General features: G+C 35.1%; 2 protein-coding genes across 2 annotated transcripts; one reads left to right on the top strand and one right to left on the bottom strand.

Annotated features, from left to right (window-relative positions):
- The first annotated feature begins 8,002 nt into the window (after window positions 1-8,002).
- On the top strand, window positions 8,003-15,801 carry LOC132184686 (aspartic proteinase 36). Its single transcript, XM_059598405.2, has 12 exons — window positions 8,003-8,354; window positions 8,492-8,612; window positions 9,081-9,508; window positions 9,608-9,764; window positions 10,351-10,433; window positions 10,535-10,631; window positions 10,785-10,857; window positions 11,038-11,271; window positions 11,645-11,769; window positions 12,982-13,083; window positions 13,177-13,274; window positions 15,338-15,801. The coding sequence occupies exons 1-12, from the start codon at window positions 8,119-8,121 to the stop codon at window positions 15,534-15,536; spliced, it is 1,953 nt and encodes a 650-aa protein (XP_059454388.2). The 5' UTR covers window positions 8,003-8,118; the 3' UTR covers window positions 15,537-15,801.
- A 3,565-nt stretch (window positions 15,802-19,366) lies between these two features.
- On the bottom strand, window positions 19,367-19,984 carry LOC132185045 (peamaclein). The gene is made up of 2 exons (XM_059598861.2): window positions 19,809-19,984; window positions 19,367-19,709 (listed from the first exon to the last, which is right to left on the bottom strand). Exons 1-2 carry the CDS (start codon window positions 19,891-19,893, stop codon window positions 19,525-19,527), a joined length of 270 nt encoding a protein of 89 aa, XP_059454844.1. The 5' UTR covers window positions 19,894-19,984; the 3' UTR covers window positions 19,367-19,524.
- Between the last annotated feature and the right edge of the window lie 4,615 nt (window positions 19,985-24,599).

Raw genomic sequence — 24,599 nt, 5'->3', positions numbered from 1 at the left:
TTGTGGTTTGGCATCACCAAAATCCCTTTGATGTTTCTAATGAGATATTATAAACAAAGTGGATCATAAAAATAGTTTATAATTTCAAGTGGGCCATTGTAAAGATGAGTGAACAAATAAAATACTAAATCAATAAACTTGCAGAGCTAGCTGCCAACATCTTAAAAAAATAATGGGGAAACTTCAGAAAGCCACCCTGAACTTCCAGCCGTTTTGACAAGCACCCCCTGAATTTTCAAAACTCTCACTTAGGCCTCCTAAACTTTGGTTTGCTCTCACTTTGGACCCTTTTAACATTAAAGTCAAACAATTTGACTTTTTATACCCATTTTACCCTCTCCCAAAACTACGTCGTTTTGTGTCCTAAAACTACAACACCTACCCAGCCCAAATGACGTCGTTTTAGACATTAATTTTTTAAAAAAAAAAAAGAAAAGAAAAGAAAAGAAAAGAAAAATATTAAAAAAAAAAAAAAAAAAAAAAAAAAAAAAAGAAGAAGAAATCGGGGTGGCTCCAACCACCCCTTGGCCAAAATGGGGTGGTCCGGGGGTTGCTGGGGAAAAAAAAAAAAAGAAAAAAAAAAAAGAAGGGGATCGGGTGCTTTTGGGGGTGGCCGGACCACCCCTAAATGCACCCGATCTCCCCCTCCGTTTTTTTTGTTTTGGCCTTTTGGGGGTGGCCGGACCACCCCCATGGTCAAGGGGGTGGTTTGGCCACCCCTAGACTGGCCAAGGGGTGGCTCTTGGCCAAAAATGGGGTGGTCCGGCCACCCCATTTTGACCAAGGGGGTGGCTATCCCGATTTCGTCATTTTTTTTTTTTTTAAATATTATGCTCAAAACGACGTCGTTTTGGGTTGAGTGGTGATGTAGTTTTGAAGCCCAAAACGGTGTAGTTTTGGAGTCCAAAACGACGTAGTTTTGGTTGAGGGTAAAATGGGTATAAAAAGTCAAATTATTTGACTTTAACGTTAAAAGGGTCCAAAGTGATAGCAAACCAAAGTTCAGGGGGCCTAAGTGAGAGTTTTGGAAATTCAGAGGGTGCTTGCCAAAACGGCTGGAAGTTCAGGGGGGCTTTCTGAAGTTTCCCGAAAAAAAGAAAAAAAGGGAAACTTCACTAAGGCCCCCTGAACTTCCGGCCGATTTTCCAGACCCCCCCTGAACTTCAAAAACTCTCATTTTGAACCCTTAAACTTTCATTTTCTCTCACTTTGGACCCCTCCGTCAGTTTTCAACGTTAGATTTAACGGTTTAACTTTTTTATACCGGCCGTATGGGGTGGCCGAAACCACCCCCAACCCCATGGGGGTGGTCCGGCCACCCCAAATGCACCGATCCCCCCCTTTTTTTTTTTTTGCCAAGGGGGTGGTCCGACCACCCCCAGATCGGCCAGGGGGTGGCTTCAGCCACCCCCTTGGCCAAAAATGGGGTGGTCCGGCCACCCCATTTTGGCCAAGCTCGATCCTTCTCCACCTTTTTTTTTTTTTTTTTTTCTTTGCTTTTTTAAAAAAAAAATAAAATAATAATAATAATAATGCCCAAAACGGTGTCGTTTTGGGCTAGAGTGGGTGCTGTAGTTTTGGGCATTTTTGGAATTTCAAGTGGGCTGGGTAGGGGTATAATGGGCATTTAACATTAAAAACTAACATATGGGTCTAAAGTGAGAGAAAATGAAAGTTTAAGGGTCCAAAATGAGAGTTTTTGAAGTTCAGGGGGGGTCTGCAAAATCGGCTGGAAGTTCAGGGGGCCTTAGTGAAGTTTCCCAAAAAAAAAAAAAAAAAAAATTTAGGGAAATTTCAGTTTAGCCCCCTGAATCTTCATGCGATTTGACAAACTCCTCAAACTTTCAAATCTCTCACTTTGGACCCCTTAACTTTCAATTGCTATCAATGTGGACCCCTCTATCAGATTTTAAACATTACATGACCTTTATTCCCCTGACTTTTATATAAAATTTCAACTTTACCGTTAATTCCAAAACCTTTCTATATATATATATATATATATATATATAAAATCAGGGATATTTTGGTCGTATTTTTAACGGCTAAAATTGACGAAGTGGTCAACATTGAGAGCAATTGAAAGTTCAGGGGTCCAAATTGAGAGATTTGAAAGTTTGGAGGGTTTGTCAAATCGCGTGGAAGTTCAGGTGGTTAAAGTGAAGTTTCCCAAAAAATTTAAATCAACGTAGGGTGCGATTTCATACCATCTTCAAAATTAGTCTTAATTAAGGTTTTGTTTGGCAAATCATTTCCTTTTCCTTTGTAATTGTTCACCACCATTTTTTTAAAAAATCAACATCAAAATATTCTAACTTTTTTCACTTTTTATATCACATCATTCACTTTTTATTATTATTCAAATAAAAAAATTACTACAAAATAAATTTTTTTTGCTTTTCCATATCACTTTTTCACTTTTTTATACAAAACATTCTTACTCTTTTTTTTTTTTTTTTTTTTTTTTTTTTTCACATCAACTATAATGTCTAAGGAAAAAACTTTGCCAAACAAAGCAAGACCTTAACTGCGTATGTCTTAACTCCTAATCATTATTTATGAAAGAATAGTGGAAACAATATTGAAAATCATTATTCACTTTTGATATAATAGAAACTAAATTGATAATTGCCCCCTTTTCTCTCTTGTTCTCTAGTTGTGAATTGTTGCTTTACATTATCCATCTTTCTCCTAAATGGTACTGATAATGCAGATAATTGCACGACTAGCCTCAAGCAATGAATACTTGCAAAAGATATGGAAAAGTAAGATTGAAGGCTTGCCAAAGAAAGATATTTTCAAATTTCGATGCTTAAGTTAAGAAAGATTTTTGTGAAGAGACCGCTTGCTAGGAAAAAGGGAGAATACCCTAGCAAGAGGGAGTTGAATGTGTATACTTGGAGTAGGGGTGGCAAAATGGGTACCTGACACGACCCGATTACGACCCGCGGGTACCCGTTACACGATTAGCCTATACCCAGACACGACCCGTTTAGCTAAATGGGTAATCGGGTTTGACACGATTATGACACGAAAATAGCCGGGTAACCCGACACGACCCGTTTTACCCGTTTAAAATAACTGGGTCTAATTGGGTAGACACGACCCGACACGACCCGATTACTTTAAACTATAAATTTTTTTAAAAAAATAAAAAAAATTCAAAATTGTAATAATAATACTAATACAATAATACATCAATATACTCAATACAAAAAATTGAGTTCCAAGAGATTAAAGGCTTTAATAAAGGATAAGAAAAATATATATATATCGGAAAGTGACTGTAATTGACAAATTGTATTCCAAAAGAAATTACTAAACTCATAATTTCACCTAAACTTAAAAGTTAAAAGTTAAAACAAGTAAGTTCATTTATTAAAATAGTCCACTTATTATTTAGTCCCACATGTAACAAAAGTGTTAAAAAATTAATTTAAACAATGAAAATCTAAGTTTTCTTGTTGGCTTTCTCTTTTGTTGGTAATTATGTATTAACTTATTTCTTGAAGCAGACTTCCTTGTTCCCAAAGGCTAAAAATGTTAAAGTAAGTCTTAATTTCTTAAAGTCTGTACTTAAAAAAATAAATAAATAAATAAAACTAAAAAAATAAAAAAGTCTTAAAGTTACACATGAGGAGTCCGCAAGGCAAAAAAAAAAAAATAAATAAATAAATCCGGGTCTGGCGGGTCGACCCGCCAACCCACCAGACCCGTACAGTAACGTGTCTAACGGGTCGACCCGTCAGACCCGGCAAGTCGACCCGCCAGACACGAAATTTTCGGGTCTTAATCGGGTAGACCCGATTACGACCCGAACCCGATTAGCCCAAACCCAATACCTGTTTTTTCGTGTCGTGTTCGTGTCGGGTTCGCGGGTCGTGTCAAAATTGCCGGCCCTAACTTGGAGTGATTGCCTTTCCTTTAATTAATGGAGTGTTTTTCGTTGTATACCTTTAGCTAGGTGTCATCGTTTGACAATAGGGGTGTCAAAAATTACTGAGGAACCGGAACCGGAAAACTGGGAAACCGGGGACCCGGTTCTGGTTCCGGTTTGAAAATTCCAAAAACCGTGTACCCCGGTTCCGGTACCGGTTTTTGGTACCCGGTTTTTATCGGGAATACCGGAACCGGGTTTCCATTTTATTTAATAATATTTATATATTATTATATTTATATATTAATATATATATTATATATATTAATATTTTTTACACTTAGGTTTAAGTTTAGGGTATTTTAAAAAAATAATTTTTTATTTCTAAGGCCCAAATAGGCAAAAACATTGATTTTTTAGGATTTTTAGACTTTTTTAGGTTTATTTTTTAATTGTTTGGAACAATCACAACAAAGCTTTTTTAATTTAGACAAAAAGACCAATAGATTTTTAAAAAAATGGGTCAACTTATGAAAAAAAAAAAAAGGGTTATTTTAGGCCCAATACCTAAAATAAGCCCAAAAACCAATTTTTTTTAAAAACCGGTTATCGGACCGGGTAAAACCAGAACCGTCTGGTAATCGGGACCCCGGTTAACCGGGGTCCCGGTTCCGGTTCCGGTTTTTCAAAATCGAGAATTGGGGTACCCCAGTTCCAGTTCCCGGTTTTGGCCAAAAACCGAAAAACCGGACCGGATTGACACCCCTATTTGACAAGGTATGATCCGGGTCAGGCGTGGCCTTCAATTCACGTCTTTTAATGAGGTACGACTTTTACCACGTGTCACTTGTAGGTAAGGTACGACCCAGGCTAAGGGTGCGTTTGGGAGTGCGTTTTTTAAAAAATAATCTGCGATTTTAAATCAAATCGCAATTTTAGGGTGTTTGGGATTGTGATTTTAAAAACGCAAATTTTAAAATAGCAAAAAAATCTGCGATTTCCATAAGCTGATCAGAGGGTGCTTATTTGAAAAAATGCGAATTTAAAACAAAATTACGATTTCTATTAAAAAGATATTTAGTTACCTTTTTTAGAATGGGAATGGAAAAAATACCAAGAATACCCACCTAAAATATAATAAAACCCTTCTTTTCTCTTTTTTTTTTTTTTTTTTTTGCTTCATCCTCTCTATCTTGGTCATCCTTATCGGTAATTTGGTCATGAAACCGCAATTATATGCTAATGTTATCCAAACACTCAATTGATAAAAAAAGTACTTTTTAGTATGTTTTACCAAACGCCTGTGCGATTTGAAAAAGTAGCGATTTTAAAAACGCAATTTTTAAAAACGTAATTTTTAAAATCGCACTTATTGAAATCGCACTTCCAAACGGGCCCTAAGTAGTGAGGTTGAATTCTTTGCCTTCTGGTAGGATGTAACCATTCACCATTATCGTGTAGTTCCACGTGCACACTAACAAATTAAGGACATCGCATGATTCCTTGTGATGAACGATGAGACAATTTAAATCGCGTGGAATGGCATGTATCCTCTTTGCCGTGTTCCTCGTAATGATTCGAACATATAACTAATAGGGTCACTCGGCTCATCAAGGTTTGCAGTTTGGACCTGCAACCCGAACAGGCCTACATTTTCATCGCGGGGCTCGTTGGGTGGATACATTGTCATATATATATATATATATATATATATAGAGCCCGTGTGAAGCATTTAGATATGATGATGATGGAGTATGGACCATACAAAGTGCAGCCACTTTATGTTGCATTAACATTATCACTCCACTTCTATGCCTTTATTTGATTATCTTCTTCTAAAAAAAGAAGCAAATTGAGAATTCTTTTAATGCCAATAACAATACGCCAATCAAATTGAGAATTCTGATAATGCAAAATCTTAAGGTGCGTTTGGCATTACGATTTTATAAGTAAAAAATGCAATTTTAAACCAAATCTCATAAAATTAATTGTTTGGAATTGCATTTTTTAAAAATTGCAATTTGAAAACGCGGATGTATTTTATTATTATTTTTAAAACGAGCAATTTTAAAAGCTAAACTGCAATTTTAAAGGCTAAATCACAATTTTACCAATCACTTAACTGTATTTTTAAAAATTGCAAACTTATACATGTCCGTAGGAAGACATGTATGTAATTATCCTTGCCAAGAGGAATGCTGCAACTCATATTCCCAGGAATTAAGAAACCCCTATACTTCAATTCTAAGGGTTTTTTTTTTTTTTTTTGTGAGTAAATTCTAAGGTCTTAGTTGGGCACTTTCTGCATTTACTTAATTTCTATGTCTATCAACGTCACCTTGTCTTCTCATCATCTCTTGATGCTATCTCCCCGGCACATTTTCTTCTTGATTAAATTTCATTGTCCCGGATGTCATAAAATTTAGGAAAAACAATGTAAAATCAGTTTCTATAGTTTATCTGATTTGTAATTATCTCTTTGTGGTATTTAAATGAAATTAGAGGTTGTGAGGTATCCAAAAATAAACAAATAAAAAAATTTGTCCTTACAATAAAATTTCATTAATTGACTTAATAGATTCTGATAGGGTCAGATCTAATAAAATTGCGACATTTATCTGATTTAAGTAAATGTCAACAAAATTGGTTAAATTAGTGGACGAATATTGGTTGTAGGGACCAAATTATTTTTTGGGTTAAATACCTCAAACCCCCCTAGGGTTTAGCAACTTTATTTTTTTCCCCCTAGGATTTCACTTTTATCACAGGACCCCCCTGGGTTTTTGATAAAGGACCAATTTAGTCCATCTGTTAGTTGACCGTTAAGACTGACACGTGGACCAATCAGATGTTGACACGTGGCACCTATTTAATTTTTTTTTAATTAACAAAAAAAATGTTTTTTTTTTTTAAAAAAAAAAAAAAGAAAAAGAAAAAAGGAAAAAACTGGGGGTGGCCGAGCCACCCCCTTGGCCATTTGGGGGTGGCCGAAACCACCCCCAAAAGCCACTGGGGGTGGCTCGGCCACCCCCAACCACCATTGGGGGTGGTTTCAGCCACCCCCTTGGAGCCCGAGCCACCCCCAGTTTTTTTTTTTTTTTTTTTTTGTTAATTTAAAAAAAAAAAAATTAAATATGTGCCACGTGTCAACATCTGATTGGTCCACGTGTCAGTCTTAACGGTTAACTAACGGTCAACTAACGGATGGACTAAATTGGCCTTTATCAAAACTCCAAGGGGGTCCTGTGATAAAAGTGAAACCTCAAGGGGAAAAAATAAAGTTGCTAAACCTTAGGGGGTTTGAGGTATTTAACCCTTATTTTTTGGGCATGTATCATAAACTTCTAAATTTATTTTGATACCACATAAAGCTAATTGTAAATTAGATAAATTACATAGACTAATCCTGCATTTTCCCCTAAAATTTAGCCAAATAAAGCGCTTAAACCCTAAGTTCAAGTGTGGATTGGTATGCACCCCAAAATAAGCATTTTCCTTTTTATATATATATATGTGTAAAGGTGGTAGCCCGTTTATTTCGGCTTAAAATATTTTTTTTAAAAGAAAGTTTTTTTTCTTCTATTTTTAAGTATTTGACATAGCATAAAATATTAGTCAACTTAAAAATATTTTTAGTTGACCATATAACCTTTATAAAGCAAGAGCGGCCAAACACCTGCCCCGAAGTGAGTTCCATAAGAACAATTTCATAATTACTTACCCAAATTACAAGCAAAACGAACAAATAGTTATACAAGATTTCAATCCTACCTTCAATTAAAATCCTTCAACTCTTTTCGCTGTATGTCTCCTTCTCTTTTGCGCAACTTTTCAAATTATATAAAATTATATAGAAATGTTGATTTTTCGTACGAGTAAAACGCCGTAAATTGTAATGAAATATTTAACGACAATAAAAAGAAGAAAGAAGTATGGATTAAAAGAAACATATAAATCCAGCAAGGGAGGAGGGCAGCCTTTTAAAATAGTGAATGGATGCAAAACAATTGGTCCAATCAAATTGAATTTCATGACAAAAATTACAAAAAAAATTAATTCAATATTTATTCTGAAATTAGCCTAAGAAATTATTAAAATCATGCTTAATTATCCATTGACTTAGAAAAAATTGGGGGAGAAGAATTTTATTAGCATGAGACGACGGCTCGGTTAGGATTAACGCCCATCTTCTTCCTTCGTCTCCATCGTCTCTCTCTCTCTCTCTCTCTCTCTGTGGAGCCATGGCTCACCTACTCGCCTCTGCGCTGCTCGTCTATTGGTCCCTAATCGGACTCTCCTCCGCCCTCCACCACTTGACCCACTCCTCCGATCATTCGCTCAGGCCCATGATTCTTCCCCTCTATCTCTCTTCCCCTAATCTTTCCCATTCTCATCATCATAATCGCCGCCGGAATCTCCAGAATTCCGCCCCCCCCAACGCTCGCATGAGACTCTACGACGATCTCCTATCCAACGGGTTCTCTCTAACTCTCTCAATCTTTTCCGGATTGCTCTTTTTCTTGATTTAATTTTTTTGTTGCATTCTAATATGTACCATTTCATTGTTAATTTGGTGTTAATTATCGTTGAGATTTGTGGATTTTGGTTTTGCAGTTACTATACGACGCGGCTGTGGATTGGGTCCCCTCCACAGCAATTCGCACTTATTGTGGATACGGGAAGCACTGTGACGTACGTTCCGTGCTCTGACTGTGGACACTGTGGGATGCATCAGGTTTGGCTTTGCTTTTAATGCTGTTCGTTTTAGTTATTGATGGCAATTGCTTTCTCTGTTATCTAGGGCTTGTAATTTTGTTTGGCTAGCTTGCAATTTATGATTATCCATCAGATTGATCTTTCTTTCTTTCTTTATTTTTCTTATATAAGCTGTAAGCAGCATTTTATTCTTTGTAGACTAGCGAATCATGATCTCTGCACATGGCTTAGGAAAGCCTTTAAGCCATAATTATCAGCATATACTAGTTAGTACATGATAAAATGATTCAAGTTTCATATGATTTTTTTTTTTTTTTTTTTGTTTTGATTGCCTGTAGACTTTGAAATAAGCTTTGGAAATGGATGGTCACTGATGTTGTGGATAGACTTCTTATTTTTCTCAATTTGGTGAATGATTGATTAATTGATATATTGTTTGCAAAATTTAGTGGAAGATGGTTAAAGCTAATATTATGTTGACATCCAGGATCCGAGGTTCCAACCAGACTTGTCTAGCACATATCAACCAATAAAGTGCAGTATTAGTTGTAACTGTGACAGTGCTGAACGTCAATGCACTTACGAGAGACGGTATGCTGAAATGAGCTCTAGCAGTGGCGTGCTTGGTGAGGACATCATTTCCTTTGGCAATGAAAGTGAACTTGTGCCCCAGCGTGCTGTTTTTGGTTGTGAAAACATGGAAACTGGTGATCTTTACACCCAACGCGCTGATGGCATAATGGGTTTGGGTCGTGGTCGGCTTAGTGTGATGGATCAACTTGTTGACAAGGGTGTTATTAGTGACTCATTTTCATTATGTTATGGTGGGATGGAGGTAGGCGGGGGTGCCATGATTCTTGGTGGTATTTCTTCTCCCCCTGATATGGTATTTACCCATTCAGACCCTTTTCGCAGGTGAAATACTTTTAGAAACATCATAAGTAAATATTTGTTTATAGTTAGAATCCATTTTGTGCATCTCACACGTATGCTTTAGTATTGGGATATCAACAGCCCATATTACAATATCGAGTTGAAGGAAATACATGTTGCTGGGAAGCCATTGAAGTTAAGCCCAAGAATCTTTGATGGAAAGCATGGAACAGTCCTGGATAGTGGAACTACATATGCTTACCTTCCAAAAGAAGCTTTCCACGCATTTAAGAATGCTGTAAGAGTTTATGGCTCTGGGTTTCATCCTCTCTTATAGTGTATTTACTTTTATAGTCAAATTCATTCGCCTGGCAAAGGAAAGAGTAAGGATGTAAAAGTCTCAATTTTAGGATGTAATGAGTTTTGTATATACGGGTAACCTTTATACAAGTAAAGCAAGTTTGTTTAGAAGACCAAACAGGCACAAGAAATTACTCTTTTCTACAATGTAGAACAAGAATGTGTGTGGTACGGAGTATTGATACGGCTTACTATAGATTTGAATTATAAGAATTCCAACACTTTTTCTATAGAAAATAAAGCTTGCTTTCCTGTACCCTAACTGTTGATGCTGTGAAGTGCTCTACTGAGGAAGATACCTTTTAACAGTTGGAAGCTGTTGTGTGCTGTGATCTAACACTAAATTCTTCTATCACTGTCATTGACTAAAACCAGTTACTCCAAGTATTCTCGTGTTTTGCTAATTGGTTTTCAGTTGTAGATTACCTGACCCAAAATTCTTGTTTCTTTAGCTCTTTCAACTTTTCTTTTTGCATAGAATAGTATTGAATACTTGGTTGATGGGAATTATATGTGATACACAGGTGATGAAGAAAACTGGTTCCCTCAAACAAATTCACGGTCCAGATCCAAATTTTAATGATTTTTGTTTTTCTGGTGCTGGAAGGTACTACTAAAACTAGAGAGACATAAGTTGAGTTTAAGCACCTGTTTCTTATTGGTTGCCCTGAAATTACGTCTGAATGTCTTTGCTTGCATTTTGCTTAGGGATGTTTCCCAACTATCGAAAGCTTTTCCTCAGGTTGATATGGTATTCAGCAATGGAAAAAAGTTGTCATTGTCTCCAGAGAACTACTTGTTCCGGGTAAGTTGACTACTCTCCTTGAGTTTTGTCTCCTGGTGGGAGAATAATGGTTGTTTTTGTACAATCTATTATTGTTTCAAATGTTGTTAAGCACACGTGTATATTTACTCTGTTTGTTCTTTCCTTTTTTTTTTCTTCTTGGTGTTATTAAAGCATACAAAGGTTAGTGGTGCATATTGCCTTGGAATTTTTCCAAATGGAGATGATGCGACTACTCTTCTAGGAGGTATGTTTAATTTTGTATGGAATATGTTGTTCTTATTTTGCAATTAGTTCTCGCATTTGTTCTGACCAAAAGTCCATTTTTTCTCAAACCTGCTTGTGCTGACTAATGTGAAGTCAAACAATAATTCCATCTCTCTCCACACAAAGGGTATCTCTGTTAATTTTTCTTGATTTGTGACAGGGATTATTGTTCGTAATACCCTTGTGACTTATGATCGGGAGAACGATAAGGTTGGCTTCTGGAAAACTAATTGTTCTGAACTATGGAAGAGTTTGCATTACCTTGGTCCTCCTCCCCCATCTCCTTTGGCTTCCCATAGCCAGAATACAACTGTAGGAATTCCTCCAACCGTAGCTCCAACGGGATTGCCTCCTTCCATAGCCCCATATGGAATGCCTCAAAATGTTTCCCCAGGTAGTGTAAGTCTCAACCATGCACATACCTTTTTATGTTGCCTTTTCAAATTCAGACATGTATCCTCAATTATTTCTTTAGGTTCTTGCTAGACATTTAACTGTTGCAATGATTTGCAATATATTGAGCTTCTATTTCTTGCAATTTAAAATTAGATGAACTCTTCTGTAGTTAAAAATATTGAATTGAAGATTCTCCTTGATGTATGTTTGTTGTTCTCTCCTGTTATTATTATAAGCAAGATTCTCTTTTTAGTTGGTTTTATGTGATTTTGCATTGAAAGTTTTGCTGTTATTACACAGTCGCAACTTGCTTTTATGTTGCCACTTAGACTGATGTGTCTGATGTTATTTTTACCATATCTCATATGTAGGTGAATTTCAAATTGGACTGATTACATTTGATATGATGCTTAGCATCAACAACTCTAATATGAAGCCAAATTTCACCGAGCTTACAGAGTTTATCGCTCATGCACTGGATGTTAAAGTTTCACAGGTATAGTTTAGCTATTTTTCCTCTAGGCATGGTTTAAGATTTTCTATTGAAGATGTTTCTATTTTAAAGCACTTATTTGAAACTTTATACTGTATAATTTAGGGTTAGGAATTCAAATTGGACTTTTCAAGTGCTTTTATATGAGTTTACTTGGTTACCCTTTCCCCTCAACTATTAATGGTTTAAATTGTATTAATTCTAAAAATCCCAAACTAATTTTTCTTGGTCCCGTCTTTTAGCAGTTGTTGATACGTAGCTCAAGAGAATCTCAATTCTCAGTTTGTATCTAATGTCATCAGCAGAGGTTTTTTTTTTTTTTTTTTTTAACTGAATATATATATAAAAAAAAAAAATTATATATATTATACTTGTGGAAATTAAGTTGAATATACTAGTGGAAAATAAATTGAATGTACTAGGAAAAGGCTAGCTCTGCATTTCTTGATCTCATGTGGTTTGAAGTTTTCATTTAAAAGGGAAAAGTCCATAAACTTTCCTCAAACTACCACCCAATTGACAATGTTTGCCACAAATTTTAGGGTAAATGAAAACAGCACAGCACGCCGCGTGCAAAAAAACTTATTTTTAATTAAAAAAAAAAATGGCACAGGCGTGCTAAGCACACCGTGTGCTGTGAATCATTGCCCCAAACTTTAAATTGCAACAATGTTTCCCCAAAATTACCAAAAATTGTCAATGTCCCCCATAATGATGAAAATACCATTAATAAAATTAAAAAAAAGAAAGAAAAAAAGGAGTGGAAACTTTTGTTAAAAAAAAAAATTATTTTTTTAAAGAAAAAAAATTATTATTTTTTTCTTGAATTTATAGAGATATTTTTGTCTTATTTACCAAAATTTAGGGTCATTTTTGTCTTTTTGCTGGCCTTAGGGGGGACATTGGCAATTTTTGGGTAATTTGGGGGAGACATTCTCCTAATTGAAATATTGGAGGGAACATTGTTAATTGAATAGTAGTTTTAGAAGGATATGTGGATTCTTCCCAATTTAAAATAAATGGATTGGAGTTGGGGGTATAGCCATGAACAGGCACTCAACTTAATCCAACCAAACCTATTGCAGCCAGCTTAGTTTCACCTTTTGTGTCCAGCCATTATTACGGCGTGCCAGTTTCTTTGAATGTTTCTTTGTTATGGCAAGTTGTATGTCAAATTAACTTAATCTATTGGTAATGCCCTCTGTTTGATTTCAGGTTCATTTATTGAATTTCATCCATAAAGAAAACGTTTCCCTTATCAAATGGGCTATCCTCCCAGATGAATCTGCTGATTACATATCTAATTCCACAGCAATGGTAATGCTACTCATGATCTGAAGTACATGCAACTGTAGCCATTCCATCAACTCAGTATAGTGCTTTACCTAATGCGTATTTATATTTGTGCAGAGCATAATTCAGCGCCTAAAGGAACATCGTTTGCAGCTTCCTGAGAAATTTGGAAGTTATCAGCTGGTTGAAGTGAACGTCAAGCCTCCAGTAAAGCCGTATGTTCTTTCATTTTCTCTAGTTATTATTTTCTTCTTACTTTACATAGATGGTTTTTTCCTTTCTGCTTATCCTTTACCACTGGATCCAGATTCATGTGTAGCAAAGCAGGAATCTCATCATTTCTAACTAATGAAGGCCAGAGTCTTTAATTAAAAAGCTCTTTTAGAAGCAAAATATTTTATATTGCTCTTGGATTTCAGAATCTGGAACAAAGAGGGGTTTGGACTGTAGTCACTACCATAAAATGCTTGAATATTGTCAACAACGCATGAAGGCCTAGAATTATTAGGTAGCATAGAAAGAAATTATAAAAAAGATAGAAGCTTTTGCTTTAAGAAAGCATTTGGCAAATGATCTTAGATAACACCTTTCTTTGAAATTAAAGGCTCTTATCAATCTAGGAACTTTGCTAACATCACTACATCAGGAGTGTTTTTTCATATCTCATTCAAGCAAATTAGGCAAAGTATTAAAAATAAAAATTCGTTACTTCAAGTTCCTACATCCAAATGCAGCATATGCAATATCAAGGAAATGTGTTGGAACAAATGACTTATATTCTCTCAGGCATAAAGAGTAATACTGAAACTACTGGTTCATTGGGTGTAATTAGTTTACGTGGGCCTGGGAACAAATAGGTTGTGGGGGTATTTTGGGGTTTTCTAAAATACTTGTAACTAGGGTTTTCCTATAAATATGTTATGTTGTAATCCTAAATTATCGAATAGTAAAATATAACTGCACTCTTCTATAGACGTAGGCATCTTGCCGAATCACATAAATCTGTGTCTCAACTCTCTCTTTTCGATTCCATATTATTCATCATTGCTGTAAACGGTAATAACAAAAAATCATTGTTGGTGAGGGTCAAATCGAAATCCAGGAAATCCATATAACACCCATGCAGCCTCACTCCCACTCCATGACCTCTCCTAGGAAAGTCATACTGTAGAAGTAATACAGATGGACTTGTCTGGTTTTTTTATTTGTTTTTGTGTTTCTTTCCTTTTCTTTAACAATGCAATACGATTGCTTTAAAAAACAAAATTCTAAACAAAGTTTATCAGGCAATGCATTTTTAATAATTTACTTAGAAATAAAGATGTATCCTAGAGAAGAAGAGGGAGGGAGAGAGAATGATATATATAGGACAGTCCTTGAATTTGGAGATTGGGTTTACCGGTCAATAAATATAGGTGGGATATAACAGGTACTGGATCAGAGAGTGCATTGTTCAGAAGACAATTTTAAGGATTATGAAATGTCTGGAATTGAAATCATGCTAGAAGGCTAAAAATTCAGAGGTTCTGTCTAGATATTGTGAATGGTACCCGTAAACAGCAAGTTCTTTGTTTACTGTTGGCTTTGCAAATCTCGAGGATTGCCTACGACTTCCCATATAAACGAGAGAGACTTGGTCTGTCATCAGTAGTAGTTCTTTATAAAAGTTAAAGGGTAAAATCCACTTATTCCCCTTAAACTATCACCCCAATAACAATCTACCCCTCAAATTATCAATTGCAATAATTTACCCCACAAACTATCAAAACAATGACAATGTACTCCCCAATACTAGCAAAGTGACGAAATTACCCTTATAAAATTTTCAAAAAGACAAAAATACCCTTAAAATTTTGAAAAAACATTAAATTTTTGTATTTTTGTTTTTATTTTAGTAAGGGTAATTTCGTCATTTTGTTAAAAGTGGGGGTAGATTGTCATTGTTTTGGTAGTTTGGGGGGTAGATTGTCATTAGGGTGGTAGTTTGAGGGGGTTAAGTGAACTTTACCAAAAATTAAATATGTGAATGCCATATACTTCTCTCTAGACCGAGCACCTTGATCTAGCAGCTTAAATAGTTAACTGTTCTCTTTGTGAAGTTTATATTAATTTTATGATTTATTTTTCATATCTAGTCTTTTATTAATCTATCAATATCTGCAACCATATTGGCATTGTTTCTAGAGTGCTAGAGATTCTTTTCCCCGGTTTTTGAAACAGATTTTTCTGCTTCATTTTCTTTTCATATTCACAATTGGAATCCTCTGGATAATTGCAGAACATGGTGGAAACAAAACTATTGGGCAGTTGCTGTTGGAGTTTTGGTTACCCTGGTTCTTGGACTATCAATTTTTGGGGCATGGTTGATTTGGAGAGGTAGAAAACGAGAGCATGGTTCATATGAGCCTGTAGGTGCAATAGTACCAGAGCAAGAGCTTCAGCCACTTCAAACTTCTCCAGCGATTGATGATTTATAGTGTATAGATTTCTTAAATTTTTTGTTGATTTAGGGAGGAAATATTGTGCTAGGTAGCTTCAAATTTGACTAAATAATGATTATTCAAGCTAATGATTTCCTGGAGATAAAATCTGCGCTTCCTCCATTGTTGTACACTGATAAAGAAAAACGAGAAAGTAGAAAGAAAAGTAGTAGAAATGCTCATAGTTTTGGATATTAATACATGTAGAAAGCTACATTTTGATGGAGTAAAACCAATTACAAAGTATATTCATTATACAAGATATATTTGGTCCATCTATGGAGCTACTTAAAACTTATTAGTTGAAGACAGCAATCCTTTTCTTTGGATCTCTAATGCTACTAAGAATTATTGGTGCTATTGCGAGTATAATATTTGTGTAATTTACTTGGCAGAAAAAAGCAATTCTAAATGAGATTGAAATGATTTCAAGCCAACTTTGCTTTTCGTCTTTATTTTTTCTCCCCGCATATTACAACAGAGGATGGGGAGAGGGACTAAAAATATAAAATACTTTTCAACAAATAAAGCAAAAAACATAAAATACTTTTCAAAAAACAAACACGACAGTTTTTGAAAAACTCCTCACGCCTTTTTTATAAAAATATTTTCACAAAGTACATGCTTTTTTTTTTTTTAGGTATTACTTGTAAGAAGTTAAAAATTTAAAAATTAGAGAGGTAGTTGTACGGCCATCTTAGCGGAGGAGAAAGACCATCTTTAGAACTCATGCCAAATGAGGAAGTTGGTGGCTACCGGGACACTATAGGCCTGCAAAAGATTCAAGCTCAAAATCCCACTAGACACAAAAACTCACATGAATGCAATCAATAACATTTCATTTGAATTGCAAACAATAGTGATAATCATGACTTCAATAGCAACAATTGCAGTTTCCATTATAAATGATAAGTATAGATTCTATGACAATGATTATGGTTGTTCCATTTGTGATGATAATACATCTAGTTTCAACAATAGCCATGTTAATGTGTTTAGGGATGATAACCATGTCACTTTCAATAGTAATAATGGATGTGCGCTATGTGTCGAATAGAAGTAGTAGTTCTGCGTTGGTAGTAATAGTATATGCGCATTGTGCGTTCAGTAAAAATATTATATGCACGTTTAACAATAATAGTTTATGCGCATCCATCAGTAATAGCAAATGTGCGTTCAACAATAATAGTTAATGCGTCATCTATCAATAATGGTAGACGCATGTTGTGCATCCATTAGTAATAGTAGCTAAATGTCTAACATTAATAACAGTTGTGCGTTCAGAAATAATAGTAAATACGCACTGCACGTCCATCAATAATGGTAGATGCACGTTGTTCATCCATTAGTGGTAAAAATTGACAATTCCAATAACAATAATATTGATAATTTGTATTAGTAATGATGGTAAAAAGAACAACAATAACAAGTTCTAATAACAACTGTAGTGTTGACAATTGGAAAATAGCTTTTATATTGATCCGAATAATGACATAGAATTGAGAAAATAAGGAGTGATTAAGGAAGAGGGGATGCGACTTTATAGTCTTGCAGCAGTGAATGACATAACCTCAAATCGATATTAATGAATCTACCAAGGCTACGTATTGATGAAAAAAATAAGGTGCTGTTTATAGTTGGGTGAGATGGGGAATTCTCTCTCTCTCTTCTCTTGCTTGGAGATTGTGGACCAATCCCTTTTATATGGTTGAAAAGTTTTTGTCGAGCGGAAAGGAGAGATAGAAAGAGGAGGAAAAAAAGTTTCCAAGGTTTCTAATAAGGGAGCAAGATGGCTTCCCCCTCTTTTGATTTTGTGTTTTTGGGTGAATGTATCCCATTGGGTATGTTGTCCTCCCCTTAGCTTGGGTTATGGTCTCTTTTAGAAGAGAGTGAACCTTCCTTCAAGCAATATAAAAGAAAACGAGAGAAATGAATGATGTGATACCACCCTTTTCATTTTGCACAGCGGGTTATAGGGTTTCTCATGCATGACCTTGCTTCTCAAATGTACCAAAGGTGCTTTCAAGGTGCATTAATAGTTGCAAATACCTGAAATGGTGACTTGTCAGGGCTCAAGAAACCTAGTTGAAATTTAAATAATCATTCAACTTGATATATACAAAATTTGTTTCAAATTTCCTATGGCACATTCATTGTGCCAAGCCTCACAATGTGTGGTCATGTTCGATCGGATTATCAGGTTCCGTTTATGTCATTTTACGGGATTGTGATTGTCCGACATCTTTATGGCAATGTAGTAGCAACTTCCCAATGATCTTTTTGGTTGAAAAATGGCCTTGGTAGGCACCCCTTTACATTGGGTCCTTTTTAGGTCATTGGATTAGCTCTAGTGGAGAAAAAGACTTATGGGTTGAAGTCCGACTTTGACCCACATCCCCTTGTAGGTCATGAGTCCAATAAAATACGATATAAGCGTCGAGCCTAATAAAATATGAGTATTGTTGATGGAAACCTTGCAAGCCTTTTTTTAATTAATAAAAACTTTAGCCCAAAACTTAGATTCAATTTGATTGTGATATGATTCTAAGCGTGCATCTAACTGTTTCCATCAAATAGCTGACAACATGGATAACTTTAATTAGAAAATTGAAAAATGAGATTTTAATATCAAAAACACAAAAATTGCAGCGCCTCATCATAATCTCAGACCAAAAAAAAAAAAAAAAAAAAAAAAGAAAGAAAAGAAAGAGAGAAAGAATAGTAAGAGGGAGTGAAAGTAAGAGAGATGTGGGTGGATCAACTAAAGTCCACGACTTTTTTAAATTTTAGATCGTAGGAGTGCCACGTGGAATGTGCCATTTGGCCAACATAAAGTAGAAAGCAAACCACTAACAAACAAAAGTGGCTGTTACGTCGTACAGCGCACGTGAAAATGCCGCGCATGTAACCAGCTCAATACAATAATATAATTATAACGGTACACAACCCAAATCTATTTTCTTTTCTAACTTTTTTTTTTTTAATCAGTGATATTCGCTTTATGAGGTGTAATTTCAAGTCAATTGAGATACCCGTCAAAAACTATTTTATTGTAATTAACGATGTATATAGTTCATTCGTTTATTTAAAATTTTTAAATAATATGATAATATTATCATACAGCAATATCATTATATCCACAAAATATAATCTAAATTGTAAAATAAATTTTCTCAGTTTCACTAAATCCACAAAATATAACATAACCTATAAAATATATCTTGTTTATTAAGGTAGTTAATTTTTAACACAACTTTCAAATTTAATACGAACTCAACATAAAATTAATAAATTTTGATTAAAATTCTAACTTATATTTATATCTTCATTCACAATTACAAAGTATTAAATCTACCCTTGCACTAAAAGAAGAGCTAACTTTTAAAAAGAACCATAATTTAGAGTTACGTACAAGCATGACAGCTGGCTGCAAGCCACCCAAGCATGATAAGCAACCTCCTTAATTCGCCTGAATCTCTCCGGCCGTGGATTCGGCGGAGTAATTATTCAGTATTTTTAAAAGGTAACAATGCTCAGTTTTAGTGAATATCAGCGTCTGAATCTCTCTCTCTCTCTCTCTCTCTCTCTCTCTATATATATATATATATATATATATATATATATATATATATTTTGAAGTATTGACGTACTCGCAATTTGTCGGTGCCTTACTCTGCATGGAGAGAAAGGGAAGAAAGTAGAGAAAGACAAAGTATTGTTTGGTAAAACGCAATTAATGAAGTAATTTATTGTGATAATAGTTACTGGAAAATGTAGTACAGATACATAGATCATCCACTGAGCATATTTTATAACCAAAGAATAATATATATATATATATATCACATTAACAAACACTCACACTGCAGGACCCCCATTTATTTCTTCAATATATAATGAAATATTAACTGTCGCTAATATATTTTGACGGTCCATTCCAACATCCATGAGCCTAGAAAGAGAGAAAGATTTGATTGAATATATTTCAAGGGCACTTGGGTTTGCCCTTGGAGTTCTTGAGGTCTCTGTAGCAAGGACACTCGTCCTTGTTCCCATAAGTCCCAGAGGGCACGCACTGGCACTTGTCACAGCAAATTCCGCAGTACTTCAAGCACCGATCCTTCACGCCCGCATTCGCGCACCTCTCCCCGCACTTGGAGTCACAGAAGCCTTCATTTTTCACATTCAAAAACAGATCAAAATAATTAATTAGTTTACAAACTAAATCCTGCCCAAGAAATTAAACACAGTGGGCATGCATGATCTTACTTGAACCAGCCATGGTGGCCTCGAAGAACGAGGAGGTGATGATGACAAGACATAGGAGCACAAAAGTTGCAGAAACGAGCTTCATGTTTCTGGGTGTTAAGGAAATGTGGGAAAAAAGATGTTTGGATGGAAGGAATTGTGTGTGTGTGTGTGTGTGAGGTGGTGAAGACGTGGAGATGGAGGAGTATTTATAGTGAGAAAAAGGGAGGGGCAGGTGAAAAGTTAGGAAGCAAAATAAATAAACAAAGATATCAACTTGTTGATTACACTCTGTAAAAGCATGGTTTTGTTTTTTAGAATCCAAATATTAATGCGTCTTGTGAAGAGGGATTCTTGGTCTTTATTTAGAAAATATTTTGACATAGTTGTTGGTGTGGCAGCTGTTCATTGGGCCTTTTTAATTAACATCTACTACGCAAGGGGCAGCTTAAATTTGTCTTATCTCAATGCTGAAGGTTACCGGAAGCTTCAAGATTTCAACCTACCTTTTCCACGCACAAGCTTGACAGATTTTCATCTAATTTTATCAAATTAATTATTAGATGGATTTCATTGTAGAGTAATGTTATTTAGTAAACTGTTGTATCATTTTAATCAAGGACGAAGCCAGCTTTGAATTTATGACGGACCTAAGGCCAAAAAATTTTTAGGAGGGACTAATTGGCAAAAAAATACCTTAAATTTTTTTTTTTTTACCTTAATTTTTTTTTTTGTGCCTTAAATTTTTTTTTTTTCTTTAATTGCGGGGGAGGGCAGGGCCACTACCGGTCTCACCCTAAATCCGTCTCTGATTATCATACAACTTGATGATATTGTAATAAAAATCAACTATTAAATTAAAACTTGAAAAAAAAAAAAAAAAAAAAAGAGCTGATCATCACCTTCACATCATCTTAATTGTATAACAGTTTATTAAATATTCACATCATCTTAATTGTATAACAGTTTATTAAATAGTAGTACTCTTTAATACGCTAAGAACCAAACCATTTACTCTACCATTATTTTTCTTTATGTCATGCTTTCATAGCTGTATTACCTTGCTTCAACGGTATTCAAAGCTTTTTTGTTTCTCTATATGAAGAAGAATCGTTCAAGGTAAGGTTGATAAATTTCCGCCTACAAAAACCGTATATTAGTTGAGTGAGTACTCGAACAATCGATCTTGTGGTATTAACCAAAACCGTGGGCTTGTATACATACGAAGCTTTTTGATGAGATAGAAAATGATATTGATGAGAGATGATGAGTTGATGAGAGTGTGCAATGCATGGCATCTTTTAGCTGGCAAAGTGGTCAATGTTGAGTGGGATACATGAGGCAGAACCTAATAAAGAAGCCCAACTGTGATATCTCTTTGACATCTTTGATGATATCAGACCAGTGGTAGCAACCCCATCGATCAATAGCGATTGGCTTGGACATTTGTTTCTCATGATACTCAAATGGGGAATGCCAAGATTCAGCGTGGATTTCCTCACTCGTTAATTTTGTTGGATTAATAGATTTAATGTATAATTAAATTAATGCTCTGGAATTCACTGAGTTGCACGAACGCGGTGCAGAAAAGGAGGATGGTCGGCCCCGCCTTTTGCCTAATAAAGTGTGCCTTGTCACGTGACGTGTCGATATTAAAGGTAAAACACAACCCTGCCCATGGAAATGGAACTGGTCAATCAATCCATACCCCCACGCCTTTTTTTATTCTATATTCTTTAAAAAAAGAAAAGATAAAAAGAGACAGATAAAAATTTTTAAGAATAAAATTATTTAGGGTGAAATCTACTTAACCCCCTCAAACTACCACCACAATGACAATCTACCCCTCAAACTATTAATTACTACAATTTACCCCATAAACTACTAAAACAATGACAATGTATCTCCCAATGTTAGCAAAATGACGAAATTATCCCTATAAAATTTTCAATAAGAACAAAATATCATTAAAATTTTGAAAGAAAATTAATTTTTAGTATTTTTGTTTTTATTATAGTAAGAGTAATTTCGTCATTTTTTTTTTTTTTTTAAATTGTGGGTACATTGTCATTGTTTTGGTAGTTTGGGGGTAAATTGTAGCAATTGATAGTTTGAGGGGTAGATTGTCATTGGGGTGGTAATTTGAGGAGATTAAGTGGACTTTACTCAATTATTTATTCATTCAACTTCTCATATTACGATTAATTTTAAATATTTTTTATCCCCAAATTTGAACTCTTTTTTTAAAAAGAAATGGAACATACTGTTTCAATCACATCCAAAAATATTTTAGGAATAAATGCAGCTTTGGACCTTATTAGACTTTTGACAAATAGCTCGCTCTACCAGTTTTTAAAAGGTTATTAATCAGTACTCCATAGGATAAGCAACAAAAATCCCCAAAGTAATCACGGCTGCTAGAAAAGTTAATAGAATTCACTAATGTGGGAATGGTTCGGCTACCCCTAATCTAGTCAGTCTGATTTGTTCGAATGTGATATATTAATAGATTTTGCCAACTTTTCTAATGATATGAGTTAATTTGTTCTTGTTTTTGCTAATTACTATATGGAGTGATTAATCACTTTTTAATACTCAGAGAGCTATTTGTCAAAACCCTAAACTACCTTGACCAAAAACGAATAGATCCCAATATTTTAAGAAAAATGTATATTTCACCAAAATGCACATGCCATTATATATTAAACTTTTTTTTTTTTTTTTTTGACATGTCCACGCAAGAGGGGGGAGGGGGATTCGAACTAGTGACCACCGCTTCATTAGGCGTGGTCCTAGCCGATTGAGCTACCTCTTGGGGACATATATTAAACTTTTATATGGTATAAAAACAAAATTTTAATTCAAGAGCCAGTGATCATAGTCGTCTCTGATGCCTTAATTCCACATTCCATTATGTATCCTAATTAATTAGTCAACTAAAATATAAAATACTTTTTTCCTTTTATTTTGTCTGTGATCTTCCATTTAGGCAGGTGTTTTCTACACAAAACCTAGTCCCACTTGTCGTGCTCATGTTAGGAACTTGCTGAGAACTTGAGTCTGGTCAAGCTTCATAATTTGCACTAGAATCATCACATGTACTCAAGCCAAACAAAACATGGCCCAATTAATGGTACATGAGGCAATGAATAATCTATTCAAGGCCCTGCTGAAAGCTTAAGGGACCAAAAACCCTTTAAAATATCATTCAATTATAAGCCTTTCACAAATGATGGTTTAATACATCCTAGGCGTTTACTTACTTGTTCAAATTCCCAGGCCATGAACACTTGGTGCATGTAATAATTCCTCTAAGTAAGGCTATCCCCAGTCAGTGACAAACTTATTAAGCACTAAACTTGTTTGATTTTGTGTTGACAATGTTATAAAATTCTTTTGGATTCCGGTTGCTTCAAAGATGAAACAAGCATGAGCTGGTTAATTTGAAGCTTTCCATACTTTGTACCAGAAACGACCCTACACAGATGTTTCAATTTTCTTTGCCTTCTCCTCCCTTTCACTCACTTCTGCTGAGCTGGTTTCCATTCATGCCTGGTGTACTGTACTAGATACCAGCTTGCTCAAATTGGCCTCAAAAGCAATTGGGGTTGCTTAATTAGGACCGACAATTTTTCACACAGCTTATGATTAGTAAAAATGAATTTAATACGAAATTAACAAGTTAAAGTGGAGAGTTTTGACTAGTTTAATTAAATTGGTTGGATTATGATTGACCTATATTATTTTATAAGCAAGCCTTGACATAATCCGAACCCGACATAAGGGTGGACAATTTTTGATACGATCTATAAACCTAACATGAAATAATTAGCAGATAGAGTTGAGGGTTCTTACCAGTTTAATTCAATGGATGAGGTTATGGTTGACTACACGCAATTAGTTTGCCAAAGGAAACCAAATTAGGCCCAACCTTTGATATCCCTTAAAAAAATTCCCCCTGGGTTAAAACTTGTGGGCTACATGCTGCTGTGCAGAAGACCATATCTCTTAGACAGAAATATGGCCTTCTCAGGCCTTCACCAAGTCCATTATGGCACAATATATATAATTGGACAAAAATTGATTGTAGAAAAATTCTTTCCATCCCGTCTTTAAGAGTATCATGTGTTTATTAGCATGCGCAATTATTATTATTATTTTTAATTTCTAAACATGATACTTTTAAAGACTTAATTAGAAGAGTTTTCTATTAACTCAATTTCAGTCCAAGAAGAAAAGCTCAACTCCACAGCTCGGTATGTGTGTTCAAATTGCGTGACGTACTTTTTTTATTTTTTTAAATGGCTCATGCGACTCTTCATTGCCTTCAAAAAATGATTCTTTTTCGCCTTATTGGTCGTCTCCCGTCCAACTCTTGCAAGAGTTTAGATAAGAGAGAACCAATTGTGTGAATTATATTAATCTTAGTGTAAAATAAAAAAATGTTACAGTCGAAATGTTGTATCACCAGCTCACAGCAGAAATTGGTCTCTTTCATGAAAGAATCCCTCTGCCAGCTTACACTGCAGGGACAATAGCTGTATGGTGGGCAACTGGGCACTGATATTTTGTTGGTTTTTCACAAATATATAATCTGAGTCACCATTCACCGGCCAATTCAACATTAATGATAGAGAAGATGCATTATAGCTAATTAAACATAGGAGGGACCATCACTTTACCCAAAAGGGGCAAGTCATTTAAAACCTATTTTCCAATGCATTCACGCAATAGGAAATCTCCACCCAAACATACCTTAACAGGGAACTGTAATTTTTGGTTTCCTTTGTAAATTTACTGATACACCCTAAA

The sequence above is a fragment of the Corylus avellana genome, chromosome 7 (genome assembly GCF_965113065.1).
Source record: "Corylus avellana chromosome 7, dhCorAvel1.hap1.2, whole genome shotgun sequence".
Taxonomy (NCBI): domain Eukaryota; kingdom Viridiplantae; phylum Streptophyta; class Magnoliopsida; order Fagales; family Betulaceae; genus Corylus; species Corylus avellana.
The sequence above is the reverse complement of the archived record's forward strand: the minus strand, read 5'-3'. Positions and strand labels throughout refer to the sequence as shown.

Bases quoted from the DNA above. Each gene is read 5' to 3' on its own strand.
- LOC132184686 (XM_059598405.2), top strand. From the start codon at position 8,119: ATGGCTCACCTACTCGCCTCTGCGCTGCTCGTCTATTGGTCCCTAATC. The intron at 8,355-8,491 runs GTTCTCTCTAAC...TTGGTTTTGCAG, and splicing joins GACGATCTCCTATCCAACGG to TTACTATACGACGCGGCTGT. The intron at 11,272-11,644 runs GTAGTGTAAGTC...TCTCATATGTAG, and splicing joins GCCTCAAAATGTTTCCCCAG to GTGAATTTCAAATTGGACTG.
- LOC132185045 (XM_059598861.2), bottom strand. From the start codon at position 19,893: ATGAAGCTCGTTTCTGCAACTTTTGTGCTCCTATGTCTTGTCATCATC. The intron at 19,710-19,808 runs GTAAGATCATGC...TGAAAAATGAAG, and splicing joins GGCCACCATGGCTGGTTCAA to GCTTCTGTGACTCCAAGTGC.